General features: G+C 38.9%; 3 protein-coding genes, 1 non-coding gene and 1 pseudogene across 4 annotated transcripts; 2 read left to right on the top strand and 3 right to left on the bottom strand.

Moving 5' to 3' along the window:
• The first annotated feature begins 757 nt into the window (after positions 1-757).
• Positions 758-3,727, top strand: LOC135653281 (thioredoxin-like protein YLS8). Its single transcript, XM_065175090.1, has 2 exons — positions 758-932; positions 3,248-3,727. The coding sequence occupies exons 1-2, from the start codon at positions 813-815 to the stop codon at positions 3,554-3,556; spliced, it is 429 nt and encodes a 142-aa protein (XP_065031162.1). The 5' UTR covers positions 758-812; the 3' UTR covers positions 3,557-3,727.
• Positions 3,728-3,979: 252 nt separating this feature from the next.
• On the top strand, positions 3,980-4,500 carry LOC103989975 (uncharacterized). The gene is made up of 2 exons (XM_009408999.3): positions 3,980-4,184; positions 4,277-4,500. The coding sequence occupies exons 1-2, from the start codon at positions 3,980-3,982 to the stop codon at positions 4,498-4,500; spliced, it is 429 nt and encodes a 142-aa protein (XP_009407274.2).
• Positions 4,501-4,879: 379 nt separating this feature from the next.
• On the bottom strand, positions 4,880-12,935 carry LOC135653277 (probable rRNA-processing protein EBP2 homolog; annotated as a pseudogene).
• Positions 12,936-13,950: 1,015 nt separating this feature from the next.
• On the bottom strand, positions 13,951-17,131 carry LOC135653275 (prefoldin subunit 5-like). The gene is made up of 4 exons (XM_065175071.1): positions 16,890-17,131; positions 16,703-16,806; positions 14,759-14,836; positions 13,951-14,175 (listed from the first exon to the last, which is right to left on the bottom strand). The coding sequence occupies exons 1-4, from the start codon at positions 17,044-17,046 to the stop codon at positions 14,092-14,094; spliced, it is 423 nt and encodes a 140-aa protein (XP_065031143.1). The 5' UTR covers positions 17,047-17,131; the 3' UTR covers positions 13,951-14,091.
• Positions 17,132-17,355: 224 nt separating this feature from the next.
• Positions 17,356-17,428, bottom strand: TRNAF-GAA (transfer RNA phenylalanine (anticodon GAA)). The gene has a single exon. It is a non-coding gene; the product is annotated as a tRNA-Phe (tRNA).
• Between the last annotated feature and the right edge of the window lie 1,002 nt (positions 17,429-18,430).

Below are 18,430 nucleotides of genomic sequence, written 5' to 3'. Positions count from 1 at the left end.
CAATGAAATGTTCAGATCAACTTCTTGTCCGATGCAACTGTTTGTAGCTGAGGACTCCTACATATTTCTTCTCAACTGGTTCAAGAGGTTCCCACAGTTCAAATCTCATGACTTCTACATCGCTGGAGAAAGCTACGCAGGTAATCGACATATGGTGGTGATAAGGGTGAGAGAGTCTTAGATTATGATATTATTATTGAATATTGGGGAGGACACTCATGTTATAAGGGAGAATCCTCCGAAGTAGAAAGAGAGGAGTTTCTTATGACAATGAGAGGGTGGAGGAAGAGGAATTGATGAGAAGGGCGATGAGAGAGGCAAATTTTGGGACTTCTATATTATTATTATTATTTAAAAAATATATTATCTATTTTTGTCTGGCATTTGATATGTAAAAATAATTAAAATCCAATTAGAAATTGACACGTAGCTCTCGGGCGGTGACAAATTAACATCATCAATCTCATCGTTTTCCTCTCTTTGCTACCTGGATTGTAACTGGAGGATTTAAAGTGGACCCCAAAGCGTTGGACTATCTGGCGGCCCGAAAGGAACTAATTGGTGGCGTCAATTAGCAAGAAAGCGAATGATACGTTTGGGAGATTGAATGGACGATCATAGCCATTAATTCGGACAAGATTGATATATCTGACGGCTGCGATTGTCTGGGAGCTTCGGTGGGCCCACGCTCTCCCTCATTGCTAGATGATTCTAAAGTTAAAAATATTATTATTTTATTTATATGCTGCTTTCTCTGCTCGTTTGGTTCTGTTTTCGCAGAGAGAGAGAGAGATAGACGGCGAGCGAGGGAGATGTCGTACCTTTTGCCGCACCTGCACTCAGGGTGGGCGGTGGATCAGGCGATCCTGGCGGAGGAGGAGCGCCTGGTCGTCATCCGCTTCGGCCATGACTGGGACGAGACCTGCATGCAGGTAACCCGGTCTTTATTCTCCTCTTTCTTGATTCTCTTGATCTGGGTCCCTTTTATTTCTCGCTTCTGTTCTTGGTCGGAATCGGCCATCAATTAGGGTTTGCGTGCGAAATCGTATGACTCGTCCGTTATATTTCTGAAATCCACTTGAAGTTACAATCTTTTCTTTTTCTGTTTTGGACTAACCCTAAGTAGCAGCATTCGTTTGCCGTTGTAGTAGTCTTTACCTGATTTCTATAATTGGTTGACTAAATGTCAGTCAAGAATGGTTCCCTGCTGATCTCCGCCATGCTTGGCAGTGTGGTTGGACATGCAACCGATTTGGGTCAGGGATTAGAGTTTGGACACATTCGATTGTACGGACTTCGATCAAACAAAGTTTCAGATTTGTACGTAGGGGAGTTTATGCTGAGTTCAATTGGAATAGATTGGCGTTCACATATAATGAATGAGAATAAATAAGCATCTTTCTTATCATCTTGTTTGCATTATTCTCTTGTATCACAAGATGACTGTAAAATTATCCCTCTGCTTCATCAATATATTCATTGTATTATAACAACTTATTCTTAATCCATGTGAAATCCCATGGATTTTTAATCAGACTTCCGAAAAAAGGTTCTTATTCCGAGAATGAGAATAAATAATCATCTTTCTCATCATCTTGCTTGCATTATTCTCTTGCATCACAAGGTGACTGTAAAATTATCCCTCTGCTTCATCAATATATTCATTGTATTATAAGAATTTATTCTTAATCCAGGTGAAATCCCATGGATTTTTAATCAGTCTTCCGAAAAAAGGGTCTTATTCCGAGATGAGTTTGGATTGCTACAATTTGGAAGAGATTATCTTTAAGTTGGTGCCATATTCCACTCTAAGAGATTAATAGTGTGAGTTATTATTTATTCTTTAGTAGCTCAGTGATGTATCGTTGGTATCTTGATGTAAGTGAATAGTGAGGGTTCAGGTCAACTCAATCGGGTTTATTGGATTGAAAAAAGAGTATTGTTTCTGGGAATATATTAAAAGCATAAATCAGCAGCCAGAGGATTTATGAGAGAACAGGCAAGAGAATTCGAAAGTGAAGTTTAACTGGACAATCAGATGCCATTACTTCCCAAAATTACTTAGAGAGTTCTATTTTCTGTAGGCATATAGCTCAAACTTGAAGTCCCAATAGACAAGTAACCATTATCTTTCTCTGTTTTGGGTTAGCTGGATTTTAGCTTGGTTTAATAAGGATGAATGGCTTCTTTAAAAAAGAGAGATAGGCAAACTGCTGAACTTTGTTGCTTAATTTGGCTTCTTCTTGGACTTGTGTACTATGAAAACAAATAAGAAAATAGTAGTCATTGAAGAAATCACATGATCTTTTTTTTTATACTTCATAATTATTTGTTATTTGAAATAGTAGCTGACTGAACTCCTACAATCACATACCTACTCATAATCTAGCACGACTCAATTTTTAATCTAGTTGATTTTTTAATGGCATACCTGAAATCCATGACAAAGAACATGCTGGAACCATTTAAGGATAGAAAACAAAATTTATATGCCTGAACCTAGTTTATCCAATCAAAGGCTAAGTCATAAACCTAACACATCTGAGCTAACTGAATATTAATTTAAACTAAAATGTGCACTATATCAGTAGCTTCTATCATATCCAGCTTGGCCGGAGGCTGAGATGTGCCAGTTCAGTAATCCCAACTTCAAGGTCTGATGATAGAAGCCAACACAATATTTTAATTTTCTTGATCGGCAAATTGAAGAGGTTTTTTTATAGATCTTCTAATATGAGTTACTTGCAAAATTGTTGATGATTTCCTTTATATCTGAAAACCCCTAGAACAACATAAAGGAGTGTTCATGCATATGTTTCAGAGATATATAGGAATATCTGGTGACTTTATATATTAAAACATAAATATATGCTCAATTTATACTGAATATATTCAAAGTTAACTTATGAATGTTATGGTTAGATAGAGTGAGTTGATTAGGATTAGTGGTGTGAGGAAATGCAAACAGAAATAGTAAGTCTTTACTAGAAATAATAAAAATATATTTGAATACTCTTTAATCTAATGACAGATATTGTCATACATAGAGTGTGCATGCAGCTAACTCCAAATAATTAGAACCTAATGGCTTGCTTTTTGTTCCTCGGTAGTGTATAATTGATTTCAGGGCATGCACAACACTTTGACGTAAAGGGATTAATACAAAATTTTGAAAACTTGGCATGCATGTATCTGTCATATGTAGTCACCCAATGGAACTTAGGGTATCTGATATTTTTGTCTGCAGATGGATGAAGTGCTGGCTTCTGTTGCAGAAACCATAAAGAACTTTGCAGTGATCTACCTGGTTGATATCACCGAGGTGCCGGACTTCAATACCATGTACGAGCTGTATGATCCCTCGACCGTGATGTTCTTCTTCAGGAACAAGCATATTATGATCGATCTCGGGACAGGGAACAACAACAAGATTAATTGGGCCCTCAAGGATAAGCAGGAATTCATCGACATCGTGGAGACTGTGTACAGGGGTGCAAGGAAAGGCCGTGGTCTGGTGATTGCTCCAAAAGACTACTCCACCAAGTATCGCTACTGATGGATATATATTACTTCCTTGTAACTAAACATTGCATTAAGGTAATGTTGCAATGACGGTAATGCTGCAATGCTCATGTCTGGTCCTCGAAATTATTATGAATATTTATTCTGGTTCCAAAACTTGAGATGTTGGAGGATAATTTTTTAATGAATGCTGTATTGGAACTCATATTCAAGTTTTTGAAGCAACGAGGGCATAATAGTCTATTGATTTCGTCCATCACTCGTGGTATAAGAAAGTGGAACACAATTGGTGTTGGATGGTTGTCACACCGCGAAGCTTCCGCTCCAATTCCAACCAGGTGTGATATGACAGCAACCCCCTTGCGGTCTCCTCCTCTACTTGCTATAAACAAAAAGTATAAGCAAAGCAAAGAGAAAAGATGGTCACTGTGACAAGTCTTTTGGTGTTACCCTCATGATGGTGTACGAGTCGTGGTTGGTGGAGAGGGCGAAGGAGGAGCTGGAGATGCTGGAATCGCAGCATCCCACCCGCTTCCACCATCTCAAGCTCGATCTCAAATCGTTCATCTCCCAACCCAACTCCGGCGCTCAACTCTTCCCCCGTGCTGTCGACGATGACGCCTTCGGTCCTCCTCTGGCTTCTGCTGCTGTTCCCACACAAAGTATCTTATTCCCCTCTTTTCTCCATTCCGACCGGTTGTTCATACATCGTCTACCACATCGATTGTTCTTTCTCTGCTCTCTTTCCTCGCAGCGTCATCTACTCGAAAGAGGAAGACTGAGACCGAGCGGCGGAGCCTGCAACAGAAGAACAAGGCACAGAAGTCGTCATCAGCATCAAGACAAACCGGTGGTCGTGATGGGAGCCGGAAGAAGAGCGACAGCAGCGTGGAGGCAGCCATAAGGCGTGCTCAAGCTTGCCTCAGGAGGATTCAACAGGTTAAGCAAAGCTTGCTTTTTGCTAGCAAAGGCCAGTAAAGGTGACATGATAGGCCAGCCGGGGTTGTTCTTTTACGATGTTTTGGAGTGTCACATTCTTTGTAACGTTTTAAATGGTTCATGAAAGTGTATATATATATATATATATATAAGGGTTAAACAACAATTATTTCAGCTTCACAATCCACATTGTTCGAAAGAAAGAAGACAATCAAATCAAACCCGAATTGTTCACAGCTTGGCTGCCTGACAGTCTAAATGAGATTATATCTTCTACAAGAGCCTGAAGAGGGGAAACATACATACCTTTGGCTTGACACCAATAGATGATAGATGATGATGTGTACTTTCTCAATCAGATAGCTCGCGAGGAATATTTTTCAGATTCAGACAGCACGAGTTGCTCTACACTGAAGAAAAACACATCATTAAGGCATATCAAGCGGAAAGCATAGAATTTGTGTATGGTAGATTGCAATGGAGCACTTCCAAATGGAGTAACAAGTGCCTTAAAAGTTTCATCCTACTCAGAAAGCCGATATATGATGAGAAATTTTAATGAAAATGAGCTAAAAAGTAGTTTTTTCACTTCTCACATACAAAAATGGGATTGCATTTTCTAGTAATTCCAAGTGCCAAAACGATAAACCGATCTCGCTAAATTTCAGAGCTCATACCAAGCAGAAGGGTTAGATGATATCTATATCACTTTTTCTTCCTTTTGCTTTCACGGAATTTGTCCTTGTTGAAGCCTCTTAAGTCATTGGTTGACACAGCAGTATTTTGTTTTTTCATACCTTTCCTACCTCCATGACCAAACTTGGCTTCTCTGAATTCCCTTTTCTTCCTACCCTTCTCATTGCCTACTTTCCTTTTGAACCCCCAAGTCCTGTCACAAGGAGCCACCCCGGTGCGCCTTTTCTTCGACCTCTCAAAACCTTTTTCCTCGTCTAGTGGCAAATCCAGTTCCTCGTTGTTCCCTCTAGCAAATCCACTTTGCTGCCGTTGTTTCCTCCAATTTTTTAACTGATTCAATGTCCTCTTTCTTGCGCTTAGCCCTCTCTTTAGTCTTCTGGGCCTGGACCTCCTTTGCCAATTTCTTCGAGTCCCTTGCTTTCTTCCTCTCTTCGTCTCTCTTCTTCTTCTCTACTAAGAGCTTGCCTTTAACCTTCAACATGTGAGAATCACTCTTGACCATCTCCGCATAGTAGTCTGGAGGCCTAAGAAATGGAATCCCCACGGCCTGTAATTTTTCAAAGGCCTGCCGAGTGCCATCTAATGCTTGGGTATAAAATGTCAACTCTCATGCCAGGTCATCATTTACATCAATCTCTTGCTCCTGAGCATGATCAATGGTTAGCTTGTGAATCCATTCAACATTTTCCGGCCAAGTTATATCATTAAGCTTCTCAAGAAGAGCCTCCTTGTTGTAAACAGCATTCTTTGAAGGTTCACTCAGTGCCACTTCCTCAGGTTCAGATTCTGATCCGGACTCAGATTCCTCACCAACATTGTCATCCTCCAGTATTAATTCATCTGGCAGAAGTTCTGCACCCCTGAGTGCAACCATTATGGACTGTCCATGAGAAACACAGTCACACCATATAATTTTTTTAGTTTTATATATGAAACAATTTAGCTGCATTAGTTTCCAAGTTCTCAGCTTTTGAAACACAGGATGAAAATTAAGTTACTAACTGGAGAAAGAAGAAAAGACAACAAAACCAATCATTCAGTAATTGTCCACATAACAATAACAAGATAAGCAATGGAAACATGGAAAGATAATCGACAGTAAAAACTAAAGAAAAGATGAAACAGATGGATTTGTATCTAAGTAACACATCTTGCCAAACCATCCTTTAAGAAGAACAAACTGAAGGTACAAATAGAGAGAATTAAAAGGAAGCGAAAAATCATAGGAGGAAAAACAAAGAGGGAAAATGGAGAAAACATTCTTGGGCACTAGCATTTCATGATGGATAGCATTAGATAAACATCTACCAGAAGTTAGAAAATGTACAAGACACCAAAAGGTACATACATTATAAACAGCAGCAGGCAAAATATAGAAAATAAAATTAAAGCACCGATATGATGATGCTCTAGTCGTAATTCCCCTAAACACAGATAAATTTATTGAAACTTATTTTGAAAGCAGAACATATAAACCTAAAAAAGGGTCATAAAGTTAACAATTAAGCTGTTGTGCAGAATGATATGAAACTGGAGCCATAGTTTTAGATTACACATCTTCCTCCGAGAATTCACTTCTCAAGCTTGTTGGACCGCAAAACATATTTTTCTGGACTTACATTAAACAAGCAAAATTTAAAATTCTCCTATTCACTTTCGTATCTCCCGACTCAAGTATCTTTACAATCTTTACTATCAAGTTTATAACCTAAACAAAATCGTCATTCGACGACATAAAAGATGTAATCAGAAAAGTGGCAAAAAAAGTGCAAAAATCTCAAAAACCTTCATTTCCATATATCCCCTAGTTAGTACACAAGACACAATAATGTCTGACACTAAGTGAACGATCTAGGGTTCATCTAATCTAATAGAGTATAAAGGCCCATCCAAACCGGTGAGAAACTTGTAGCTGCTTTCTAGAAATTTCGATTTTCATAGGCAGATGTAGCACAAATTGTTTTGTGGAAGCGAATATTGTTGAGAGGAAATGCCTAAAAAGGTGAGAGACTATTAGGAAAATAAGTGAGATGAAGATCAAACAAGCTGATAACGTCTAAAATCTGAAGAGCAGCATACCCAATCCAAACTCAAAAGAACAATGATACAACACGAAGCAAACACAAAATCACACGGGAATATCTAATTTGCTACAGTCTGTTCATATGGACCATGCTGATAATATGATATTTTTCTTCGGCCAATAATATTGCCACATAATCTTCAACTCAGCCTACTCAGATACGACAACTCATCAGGATATTCCCTGCATAAATGAATACATTAATGGAGTTGGTTGGCAGCTGTAAAGTTGCATCATGGTGCTTTTCTTCATGGCTAAGGAATACATTAATGGAGTTGGTTGGCAGCTGTAAAGCTCTTAATTTCGAAATTTCCTATGCATGAAGGGTTGTTTCATGCAATAGTATTTATTTTGGGGTTTAGGTCTTAGATATGACTTTAGAAAACTAAGGATATTGGCAGAAGCTCTCTTGGAGTGCTCTTTTAAACTCTGTATCTCTTGGATGCGTCCTTGAGTGGTGAGTCTTTTGCTTTCAGTTCTGTATCCTTGTTTATTATCATTAGGGTGGTGATCTTCTGTATCCCTTTTGATTTTTAAACTTGGTGGTGAGCTATATTTCGTTTTACCGAAGTTTCGTCAAGAGTTCGTTCATTGCCTTCTGTGATATTTTCTATCTGAACAACTGTTCTATCGGTGTTCTTTCGAAATCCATTCTGCATTTTTACCCTCCCCGGTATCAGTTTGGTATCAGAGCTAAAGGCTAGAGATTATGGCAAGGCGAAATGGAAAATATGTAGTTGGTGAAGGTAGCGACCATGAAGATGACGCTGAGTCGTTGAGGCTGCAGCTACGAAAATTGCTGCGTAGCCTACAAGAAAAGAATGAAATAATCGACGAACTTCAAAGTAGACATAACCAACATGAAAATGAAGCTCGAGAGTTTTCTTCAGATGATGATACACCTCTTCCAAGGGAGTCGAAAAGATGTCGGAGAAGAAATGAAGTCCAAGATGAGTGGCAGAATAAATATAACCCCAGATTAGATATTCCAGAATTTGAAGGTAAAATAGATGTTGATGACTTTATCGATTGGCTTAATACAGTAGAAAGAATTTTCGATTTTCATGAACCACCAGAACAAAAGAAAGTCAAACTTGTGGCAGTCAAACTCAGGCGGAATGCATTTTTTAGTGGGAAAATCTGAAGAAACAAAGAGAACGTGAGGGGAAGAGTAAGATCGTTACATGGGAGAAAATGAAAAGGGAGTTGAAGAGAAAATATTTACCTCATAATTATAGGCAAGAGATCTTTCTCAAAATACATGATTTCAAACAAAAAGATCTTAGTGTGGAGGAGTATACTACAGAATTTGATAATTTAATGTTAAAAAGAGAACTTGTGGAACCGGAAGAGCAAACAATTGCAAAATACTTGGGAGTTCTGAAGTATGAGATTGCTAAAGTTGTTCAGTTACAGTCATATTGGTCTTTAAATGATGTGAGCAAGCTGGCATTAAAAGTTGAAAAGCAACAGAAGTTTGAAAAGAGTTTTCGGTATGACTCAAAAGAAGGCTACACAAAAGGAGGAAGTTCCAAGCCTACTGTCCAAAGCAAGGTGATATCGAAGGTGCAAGAAAAGGGTGAAGAATCTGCTGGCAGCAAAAAAACACCTAATTCTTCTACCCCAAGTGGCCGAAAATGCTTCAAATGTCATGGTTTTGGGCATATTGCTTCGGATTGTCCAAATAGGAGGATTGTAACTTTGGTTGAAGATCATAGTGATGGAGGAGAAGATGAAGCTGACGACGAACCAAAATACGATGATGATGAGGAAGAGATTACTTATGCTGATCATGGTTTGTCTATTGTATTGCAACGTAGTTTACAAGTGTCATATGTGGCCGACGATGAAAGTTGGGTGAGAAAAAATGTGTTTCACACTAAATGCACTTCTCTTGGCAAAGTGTGCTTGGTGATCATCGACAGCAGCAGCTTTGAGAATGTGGTATCTTTGGAGATGGTGCAGAAGCTAAAGTTGGATACCATCCCTCATCCACATCCATACCAGTTATGTTGGCTGCAAAAAGGAAATGACATCAATGTAACTAAAAGATGTTTAGTTTCATTTTCTATTGGCAAGTATTATAAAGATGAAGTATGGTATGATGTTGCTCCTATGGATGCTTGTCATTTGCTGTTGGGAAGACCTTGGCATTATGATAAAAGGGTGTTGTATGACGGCTACAAACGTACTTATTCTTTTAAGGTGAATGAAAAGAAGATTATTTTAGCTCCATTACAACCATCCGAAATCAGTGCACCAAAGAAGAAAGTTAACGCTTTTATGTCGTATGGTGAATGCAAAGGTGAATTAGACAATGGTGGTCATGTTATGGCTCTACTAGTAGTAGAAGAAAATGAACAACACGAGACACCAGAAATCATGAAACAAATCTTTGAAGAGTTTGAAGATGTTATACCAGAAGAGATTCCACATGGCCTTCCACCCTTGAGAGATATCCAGCATCACATTGATCTTATTCCGGGGGCTGTTCTACCTAATAAGGCAGCATATAGAATAAGTCCCAAGGAGCATGAAGAACTTCACAGGCTTGATGAATTGGTTAAAAAATGGTTAATCCGGGAGAGCATGAGTCCTTGTGCGGTTCCTGCCTTGTTAGTGCCTAAGAAGGATGGTTCTTGGAGAATATGCGTGGACAGTCGCACCATCAACAAAATCACAGTGGACTATCACTTTCCTATTCCAAGGTTAGATGATTTACTTGATCAATTGTGTTGTGCTTGTATTTTCTCAAAAATTGATTTGAGGAGTGGCTATCACCAAATAAGAATGAGGCCTGGAGATGAGTGGAAAACAACATTTAAAACTAGAGAAGGTTTATATGAATGGTTAGTTATGTCATTTGGCCTATCTAATGCTCCTAGCACATTCATGAGATTTATGAATCACATACTTAAGTCATGCATTAGAATATTTGTTGTAGTTTATTTTGACGATATATTGGTATACAGCAAGAGTGAAGAGGAGCATATGAATCATCTGAAAGAGATCTTTCTTATTTTGAGGCATAAAAAACTTTATGCTAATCTAAAGAAGTGTGATTTCTTTACTACTAGTGTGGTGTTTCTGGGGTATGTTGTTTCAAGAGATGGAATCATGATGGATCAAAGTAAGGTAGAGGCTATTCTAAGTTGGCCAACACCTGCTTCATTGCATGATGTGAGGAGTCTCTCCAGTCACCGAATGTCTGAAATGTGATAAAGTCAAATGGACTAGTGAAGCTAATGATGCTTTTGAGCTTTTGAAAAGAAAAGTGACTGAAGCTCCAATATTAGTTCTACCAAATTTTGATAATGTGTTTGAAGTTGAATGTGATGCATCTAATGTGGGAATTGGTGCTGTTTTGAGCCAAGATGGAAAGCCCATTGCATTTTTTAGTGAAAAGCTAAATGATACGAGAAAGAAATACTCTACTTATGATAAGGAGTTTTACGCGATTTATCGAGCTTTGTCTCATTGGAGTCAATATCTTCTTGCCAAGCCATTTGTTCTATATTCTGATCATGAAGCACTAAAGTTCATTAATCACCAGCACAAGCTAAACAAGAGGCATGCAGCTTGGGTGGAGTTTTTACAATCTTACAACTTTACAATCAAGCACAAATCTGGTATTCAAAATGTAGTTGCTGACGCATTGAGCAGAAAGCATTCTTTATTATCAGCAATGGAAGTCAAAGTGCTTGGATTTGAAACATTCAAAGATCTATATGAGAATGATGTGTATTTCGGCTCGATATGGCAGAATTGTAAATCAGGTTCCTTTCAACAATTTTTTTATCTTTGATGGTTTTCTTTTTCGAGCTAATGCTTTGTGTGTTCCATCTTGTTCTTTGAGACAAGTAATTCTAGCTGAAGCTCATGGTGGTGTTTTGGGAGGACATTTCGGTAGGGACAAGACTCTAGCTCTTGTTCAATCAAATTTCTACTAGCCTAAAATGTTCAGAGATGTGGATAGACATGTGAAGCAATGCCGATTATGTCATTTGGCAAAAACAAGAAGTCAAAATTCTGGTTTGTACACTCCATTGCCAGTGTCAAATGCTCCATGGGAGGATATGTGAGTCTTGATTTCATTTTGGGACTGCCAAGAACTCAAAGGAACAAGGATTCTATCATGGTTGTTGTTGACAGATTTTCAAAAATGTCTCACTTTGTTCCATGCAATAAATCAAATGATGCATCTCATATTGCTGATTTATATTTTAAGGAGATTGTTAGATTGCATGGTATTCCAAGAACTATGGTGTCTGATAGAGATTCGAAATTTGTTAGTCATTTTTGGAGAACTCTTTGGAGGAAGCTGAGTACTTCTTTGAATTTCAGTAGCTCGCATCATCTACAAACCGATGGGCAAACTGAGGTAACAAACAGAAGCTTGGGAAATTTGCTTAGAAGCTATGTTGGCAAGAATATTAAGCAGTGTGATATCATTCTTCCACAAATTGAGTTTGCCTATAATCGTTCTATGCATCATAGTATTGGTAAGAGTCCTTTTGAGGTAGTTTATGGTACTAATCCTACTGGTCCTTTGGACTTAATCCCTCATTCTACAACAAAGCAATTTAGTGGAGATGCTGATGAAAGAGCTAAGCAGATAAGGAAGCTGCATGAGGGTGTGAAAGCAACCATTGAGAAACAAAATGAGAGGTACATGAAAGCTGATAACAAACACAGAAAACATGTGGAGTTTAATGTAGGTGATTTGGTCTGGATTCATTTAAGGAAGGAGAGGTTTCCACCGGGCAAATTTAGAAAACTGAAACCAAAGGCTGATGGTCCATTCACAGTGCTTAAGAAAATTGGCAAAAATGCTTATGAGATTGAGCTACCTAAAGATTACGGAGTATCCCCAATATTTAATGTGGCTGATTTGAGTCCTTTTTATAATCATGATGACGAAACAAACACGGACTTGAGGACAAGTCTTTTTCAACCAGGGGAGATTGACACGGGAGTATCTAATTTGCTACAATCTGTTCATATGGACCATGCTGATAATATGATATTTTTCTTCAGCCAATAATATTGCCACATAATCTTCAACTCAGCCTACTCAGATACGACAACTCATCAGGATATTCCCTGCACAAAGGAATACATTAATGGAGTTGGTTGGCAGCTCTTAATTTTGAAATTTCCTATGCATGAAGGGTTGTTTCATGCAATAGTATTTATTTTGGGGTTTAGGTCTTAGAAAGGACTTTAGAAAACTGAGGATATTGGCAGAAGCTCTCTTGGAGTGCTCTTTTGAACTCTGTATCTCTTGGATGCGTCCTTGAGTGGGGAGTCTTTTGCTTTCAGTTCTGTATCCTTGTTTATTATCATTAGGGTGGTGATCTTCTGTATCCCTTTTGATTTTTAAACTTGGTGGTGAGCTATATTTCGTTTTACCGAAGTTTCGTCAAGAATTCGTTCATTGCCTTATGTGATATTTTCTATCTGAATAACTGTTCTATCGGTATTTTTTCGAAATCCATTCTACATTTTTACCCTCCCCGGTATCAAAATCTACCATCAAGAACTACGTGAGACGGTAAACGACTTAGTGAAGATGCTGAAATAGAAGAAAAGGGCGGAAGATTACCAGCAAGGCGTATACCTGGGCGTGATGGATCGGCGGTTTCCGCTGGGAATGTCGCTGAAGAAGAACGAAAGGACCGTCGGGAGAGGGTACGGTTTTACGGCCTCTGGAACTATATAACGCCCGTCACAACGACCTCATAATGAAATAAGACCAATCTCGGATAAGTTATGTATGTATCGTTTTGATATATAGCAGTATGCCGATATGCAATTATCATGACCCGTTACAAGTACTCGTAATGGGCCTGCAACAGACACTCGGCCCATTTAGACTCCATGGGCGAACTATAACTAGTGGATCAGGAAAAATTATTTTACGTATATACACCCTTTCTTAACCATACCTTTAGGTATGGTTTTGTGGATTATATTTCCTTATTTACTTTTTAAAGATTATAAAAAGAAAAGAAATATAAGTTTGAGTTTATCTTTGGTTTTGAGGATTATATTTTACTATACTACCTATTTATTCGACCTTTTTATTCTTAATTTTATCTTAATATTAAGAATGTGTTTAGGCGAGTTTGCTCACAAGCATATACATTTGCATCTAGTATTGCGAGATATGTCTCTGTTGTGTGTGTCACTCACAGAAGATCGAATTTACAGATAACAAATTCACGGAAACCCACTGCTTCAGTCGAACCAAATACCACATCTCAAGAACACGTGAATCTGTTCGGTAGAGGATGAATCATGCTTCAGAATCATATTCCCAACATTTAAAGGCGTAGTCCATGGTAGCACAAAATCATGACACCATACTTGAGAATTCATACATTCTTTTGTCAACACTGATCATTTACCACCTCACAGTGTGACTTCTGCAGATATATCGTAAACTTGTTTCCATGTCTTGACTGTAACAGCTGAAATCAATTCACCCTCTTTGGCTGGCTGCAGTGGCAAAAGGCTGGATTTATATCTGGATTCAAAACTTTGTTTTGCAAGGAATCTCGTCCAGAGCCAATCACTTTGTTTTGCGACTTCAATGATAGTTGAGCCTCGACTATTGGTTTCGATTGAAACCCAGTGTAAGTAAATAAATAAGAACATGTAGATAAGAAACTTGTCGTAAAAAGTAAACACAACACAACACCAGAGAGTAGAAAAGTCAGTTTTGCTGATCAAATAACTACCGGAAAGAACAACCTATGTGTTTGCCTATCTTGAGCAAAATACATTGCAAAATGAAGGTGCAGTTCTTAAAAAGTCCTGGTGACAAAAAGTGTTGAAACAATCTGAACTTATGTACTTGTGGATGCCTGCCTGAGTTTTGCTTGTAACAATAGACCAGCTTCATCTGCCATGTGTTTCTTCTTGGTAGTCATCTGCATATCAGGAAATGAGGGTTACGTGGTGGAGGGGATAGAAACATGCAACCGTATATGCAAAACTTCCAAATTCTAAAAGGAAAAAAACTTGTAACAGAGAAAAGATGCTAGAGAGCTGAGGCTAATGACCTAAAAGGTACATGTGATGTAGGCCTACCACCAATAAAAATGTTGAACAGGAGAATGATACTTGCCGATGATGACATCATAAAAGATTCAACAAGAAAGTAGATCCACAAACAAAATATCATATCAATTGCATGAGGATCTTTGGACATGTAAGGTAACGTCAAATTGCAAAGTGTTGAACATAGAGGGGAAAAAAGAGTTCAATCCTAATATTGGCTTAACTAGGCTAATTTTGTATCTACAAGCCACTTATTTCACGCAAACACAACTTGTAGACAGCTTTATTTCAAACCTAAACCAATGAACACTACACGAAAGACAAAACATGTTTGGTTTGATTTGATTTCAGTCTAAATGGATTTGCTTTTGCCAAATTGAATGATGACCTTGACGATTCTAGTCAATTTTCAAGAAGCATATAGACAATAAATTTTTTTAGATAAGAACATACCTCCGTGAGTTCATCATGGTTTGATTTTAGCAAGGAAAGTTTTCGTTCACAATAGTCTTTGCCCTCAACCATGGTTTTCTGCTATGAATAAAGTGACACCAATTAGAAAGGCATCACAAGGAAGATCATGTAAAAATCCACAATATACAAAACAGACAATGTATGTAACAGTTCTTAGTTAAAATAGAAATATGGATGATGAGCAAGGCATACTAGCAAAATATGTTTCATCAAGTGATCTAGATCAGCCTAATGTACACAAAAGATGGAATCATATGGAAGCTGGATGAGTTTTCTACTCTTCAAAACCCTTTAGTGGTGATCCCTTCCCTAAACTCAAAAGTCATCTACCATGAATATTGACAGCTATATACACATTCCCTTTGTCATTGGAAACAAAGATCCCTTCCCTAATATCACGCAACTTGCATCATTGTGATATCATCAGAACATGAACATTAACAAAGCAATTAAACTATGATTACCTTATCAACTCCAGGAAGTAGAGCTAAGCGGTGTTAACAATAATAAAAGCTTCCATGCACCAGATGACGTTCCCTCTTCCCATCAATTGTAATTTCTGAAGTGATGTTCACTGAATAGAAGATTCAGCTTTAAAAAAGGTTTTCCTAAAATCCTTGGTGTGAATCAGAATTCTCGCTACATGTCCAATAATTTACTAAACTATTCTTTTCACAGAGTATATAGAAGTTAGGCTGCGTACATTGACCCTTCCCAGACCTCACATTGGCAGGAGCTTCGTGTATATGTCATTTTTGTATATATCTTCAAAATGATGGATACTTCATGGACACTTCTTCAGTAGATTGTTGACACTTTGACGTTAATTTTTTTGATAAAGGATAAGATAGGCTTATGTTATGGATATATTGTTTGATGTTGTTTATATTCCATATCAGAATATGAATAATCAACTCTAAATGTTAATGTCATCTTACTTTGTCATTATGAGGGTTTGCTTCCTCATATTTTTTTGTTAAATTATTAGACCCAACTTCGTTCCTAATGATAGTCTATAATGAATGATATTTACTTGTAATCATTTATCGATATCCATAACTACATATTTGAGTGTTATACGTAAGTAACAATTTTGTCATATAAAACCAATGTGTTTGAAATATTTCTAGTTGTCATATTTATGCTATGCCATATGTTAGATCCTTAAGATCTCATGATTTGGCACACCAATCTACGTAATCAAACCATTCCACAAGCCCAAAATCTCTCCAATTCCACTTCTCAGTCTTTTATTTTGCAATTTCCATGTCCATCAACAAGTCGAAGCAAATGATCCATCTAAATCTTTTCATGTCATGCTCTCTTATTAACCCTAGCTTCATCTTCCATTACAGAAACTGTCCACTGGTAGGTGTAAATGCCAATCGAAGTGTATTAAAGTGACATTGCATTTCAAATCATGATAATGCAGAGAGAGAAACAGGATCTTAAAACTTGGTAATCCAACAAATTCCGTATAGACTGGAGGACACTACCATTAGCTCATCCATTCAGATGTTGGGACTTAAACAAGAAAGAAAATCTTACTTCGCAAGTAGTAAAAAATGTTGGTTTCTTTGCATGCCAAATAGATAGGCAGAAGATGGGTTTCTTCAACACAATTCCATGGAATGCCGGTGTTTTCTCGACTGAGATCAAATTATTGTTCAGGTCTCCAACTCAAATAGGACGCAGAAAGGAACCAGCCTGAAGACTAACTATTTGATTATGCTTGTGTTTTAACTTTGTTTCAGGACTCTAGGCAACAACAAACAAATTTTTGGCAGAGGCATAGCAGTAGGATAAAACGGCTTCCCAACAACCCAGTAGTGGCGCCAAAAAAATACAATCTTTACATAATAAAGAGCAAGAAAGCAGTTGAAAGATTGCATCTTTATCTATTAGCAGGAGAACAGGAAGAACCTCGATGAAGTATCCAGTCCCGACGTCGACAAGAACCTTCTCGGCATCATCGAACTTACCAGGAACATAAAGAGACGCCGTGAGCGGGACCAGCAACTTCTTCCCTACGTTGCGAAAAGACGGGTCTCGCTTCAGAACGATATGGGAACGGAAACAAAGAGAGAAGGATACATAGAGGCAGCGGTACCTCGAGGTCGAAGGGAGAGGTCGTGGAGGGCCGCGGCGGCATTCTCGAGGCGGGCGGCGGCAGTGCGGATCTTGGTGAGGCTGTCCTGGAGGAGATTGACCTCGAGATCGGACTGCTCCTTGAGGGATCTGAGCTGCTCCAGGCTCAGCTTCTCCATGTCGGAAGCCCTAATCGTGGTACCCGCTGCCGCGGCTCCCTTCGAGCCTCCGCTCGACCTGGTAGAACGCTCTCAAGTATCGAGAGAGGAGGCACGATCGAACGGTCCCAAATTAGGGATGTTATCGGGTCGGATCCGGCTTTGGCTCCATTACATTGTATAATGATAATTTTAAAACCATTCAGTTAAAAAATGATTTACTTTTATTCGAAAGGTATATTAAATACAGAAAAGTAAAATTATATATAAATATATTTTGATTAAAAAATTATATAATTTTAATGTTTTTTAAACTTAAAAGAATTTAAATGCGGTGAGCGTGGATCGAACACGCGACCTTCAGATCTTCAGTCTGACGCTCTCCCAACTGAGCTATCCCCGCAATGTAAATGTTTTTTGATATAATGATATATAATGTAAGTTAGATAGGTGTCTTCAAATGAAAAGCTTACATTACACTCGAATCATTTACCCTACTGGGCCTGTACACTGCAATACTGCAGCTCCAGAAGGAGAAGAATAGGGGGGAGGACTTCAGCAAGGCCAGTGTTGAAAGCAGCACAAGCAGTATCTGAGTAGGGCAGCCAGAGCTGCAATCCCAGTGAAACATCCGCAGAACACCCCCTCCCTCACAACGCCCGGCGGCGTCGGCACTCCGAACAGGGGTGAAGGTACCAGGTACTGTTGGTACGAAGCGGGGGCGCCAGAATGAGCCGCCGACGTCAAGATGGACGTGAGGTCCAGCGGCGGCGCCACGCCAGGAGCTCGGAGCGCCTCGGTCGCGCGAGCTGCGGGGTCGAGCTCCGCCCACGGCAGCGGCAGCGGCAGCAGCAGCGGAGCGGTGGGCTGCCTGGCCGAGCAAGAGCAGCGGTGGCCGGAGTGCGGGCCTTGCTGAGTCGTGTTGGCCGGCCGTCGTCTCTTCTTCAGCATGGACCAGATCTTAAGCTTCTTCAGAGATCTTATCATCTGTACAAGCTCTGGTGAGAGACTTGGAAAGAAATGACTCGAGAACAGACGATATAAAGACGATTCAAAGCTAGAAATGCTTCCCACATGGCGTTTTCAAAGCAAAGGGAACGTTGCATCGCAGACCGTTGGCTTTTGTCTCCCTCACATGGTCGGACACTGTGGCTTCTGACTTGGCCGTGAAAGGGAAATGAGGCTCACTGACCAAAAGCCACCGTTTGCAGTGTATCATGTCACCTTTCATGTTCTAAGAAGCAAGCAGAAACTTTTCGTAATAATTATATTTTTACTTGCATTCACGTTGTGCATTTTAACTAAAAGTTTTCTCTTTTAGCCAATGACACCCTCGTAATTAGATTTTTACTTAGGCATCCAATTTTTTTAAAAAAATAATAAATGGGCAAAAAGGTAAATCATA

This window comes from Musa acuminata, chromosome BXJ1-4, assembly GCF_036884655.1.
Source record: "Musa acuminata AAA Group cultivar baxijiao chromosome BXJ1-4, Cavendish_Baxijiao_AAA, whole genome shotgun sequence".
In the NCBI taxonomy this organism is placed as follows: domain Eukaryota; kingdom Viridiplantae; phylum Streptophyta; class Magnoliopsida; order Zingiberales; family Musaceae; genus Musa; species Musa acuminata.
The sequence above is the reverse complement of the archived record's forward strand: the minus strand, read 5'-3'. Positions and strand labels throughout refer to the sequence as shown.

What these genes read in the sequence shown, in the direction of transcription:
- LOC135653281 (XM_065175090.1), top strand. Translation starts at nt 813, where the DNA reads ATGTCGTACCTTTTGCCGCACCTGCACTCAGGGTGGGCGGTGGATCAG. An exon ending in GGGACGAGACCTGCATGCAG is followed by an intron (nt 933 to 3,247) that starts GTAACCCGGTCT and finishes TTTTGTCTGCAG; the next exon opens with ATGGATGAAGTGCTGGCTTC.
- LOC103989975 (XM_009408999.3), top strand. Translation starts at nt 3,980, where the DNA reads ATGGTGTACGAGTCGTGGTTGGTGGAGAGGGCGAAGGAGGAGCTGGAG. An exon ending in TGCTGCTGTTCCCACACAAA is followed by an intron (nt 4,185 to 4,276) that starts GTATCTTATTCC and finishes CTTTCCTCGCAG; the next exon opens with CGTCATCTACTCGAAAGAGG.
- LOC135653275 (XM_065175071.1), bottom strand. Translation starts at nt 17,046, where the DNA reads ATGGAGAAGCTGAGCCTGGAGCAGCTCAGATCCCTCAAGGAGCAGTCC. An exon ending in CCTCTCCCTTCGACCTCGAG is followed by an intron (nt 16,807 to 16,889) that starts GTACCGCTGCCT and finishes TTCGCAACGTAG; the next exon opens with GGAAGAAGTTGCTGGTCCCG. An exon ending in ACCATGATGAACTCACGGAG is followed by an intron (nt 14,176 to 14,758) that starts GTATGTTCTTAT and finishes CCTGATATGCAG; the next exon opens with ATGACTACCAAGAAGAAACA.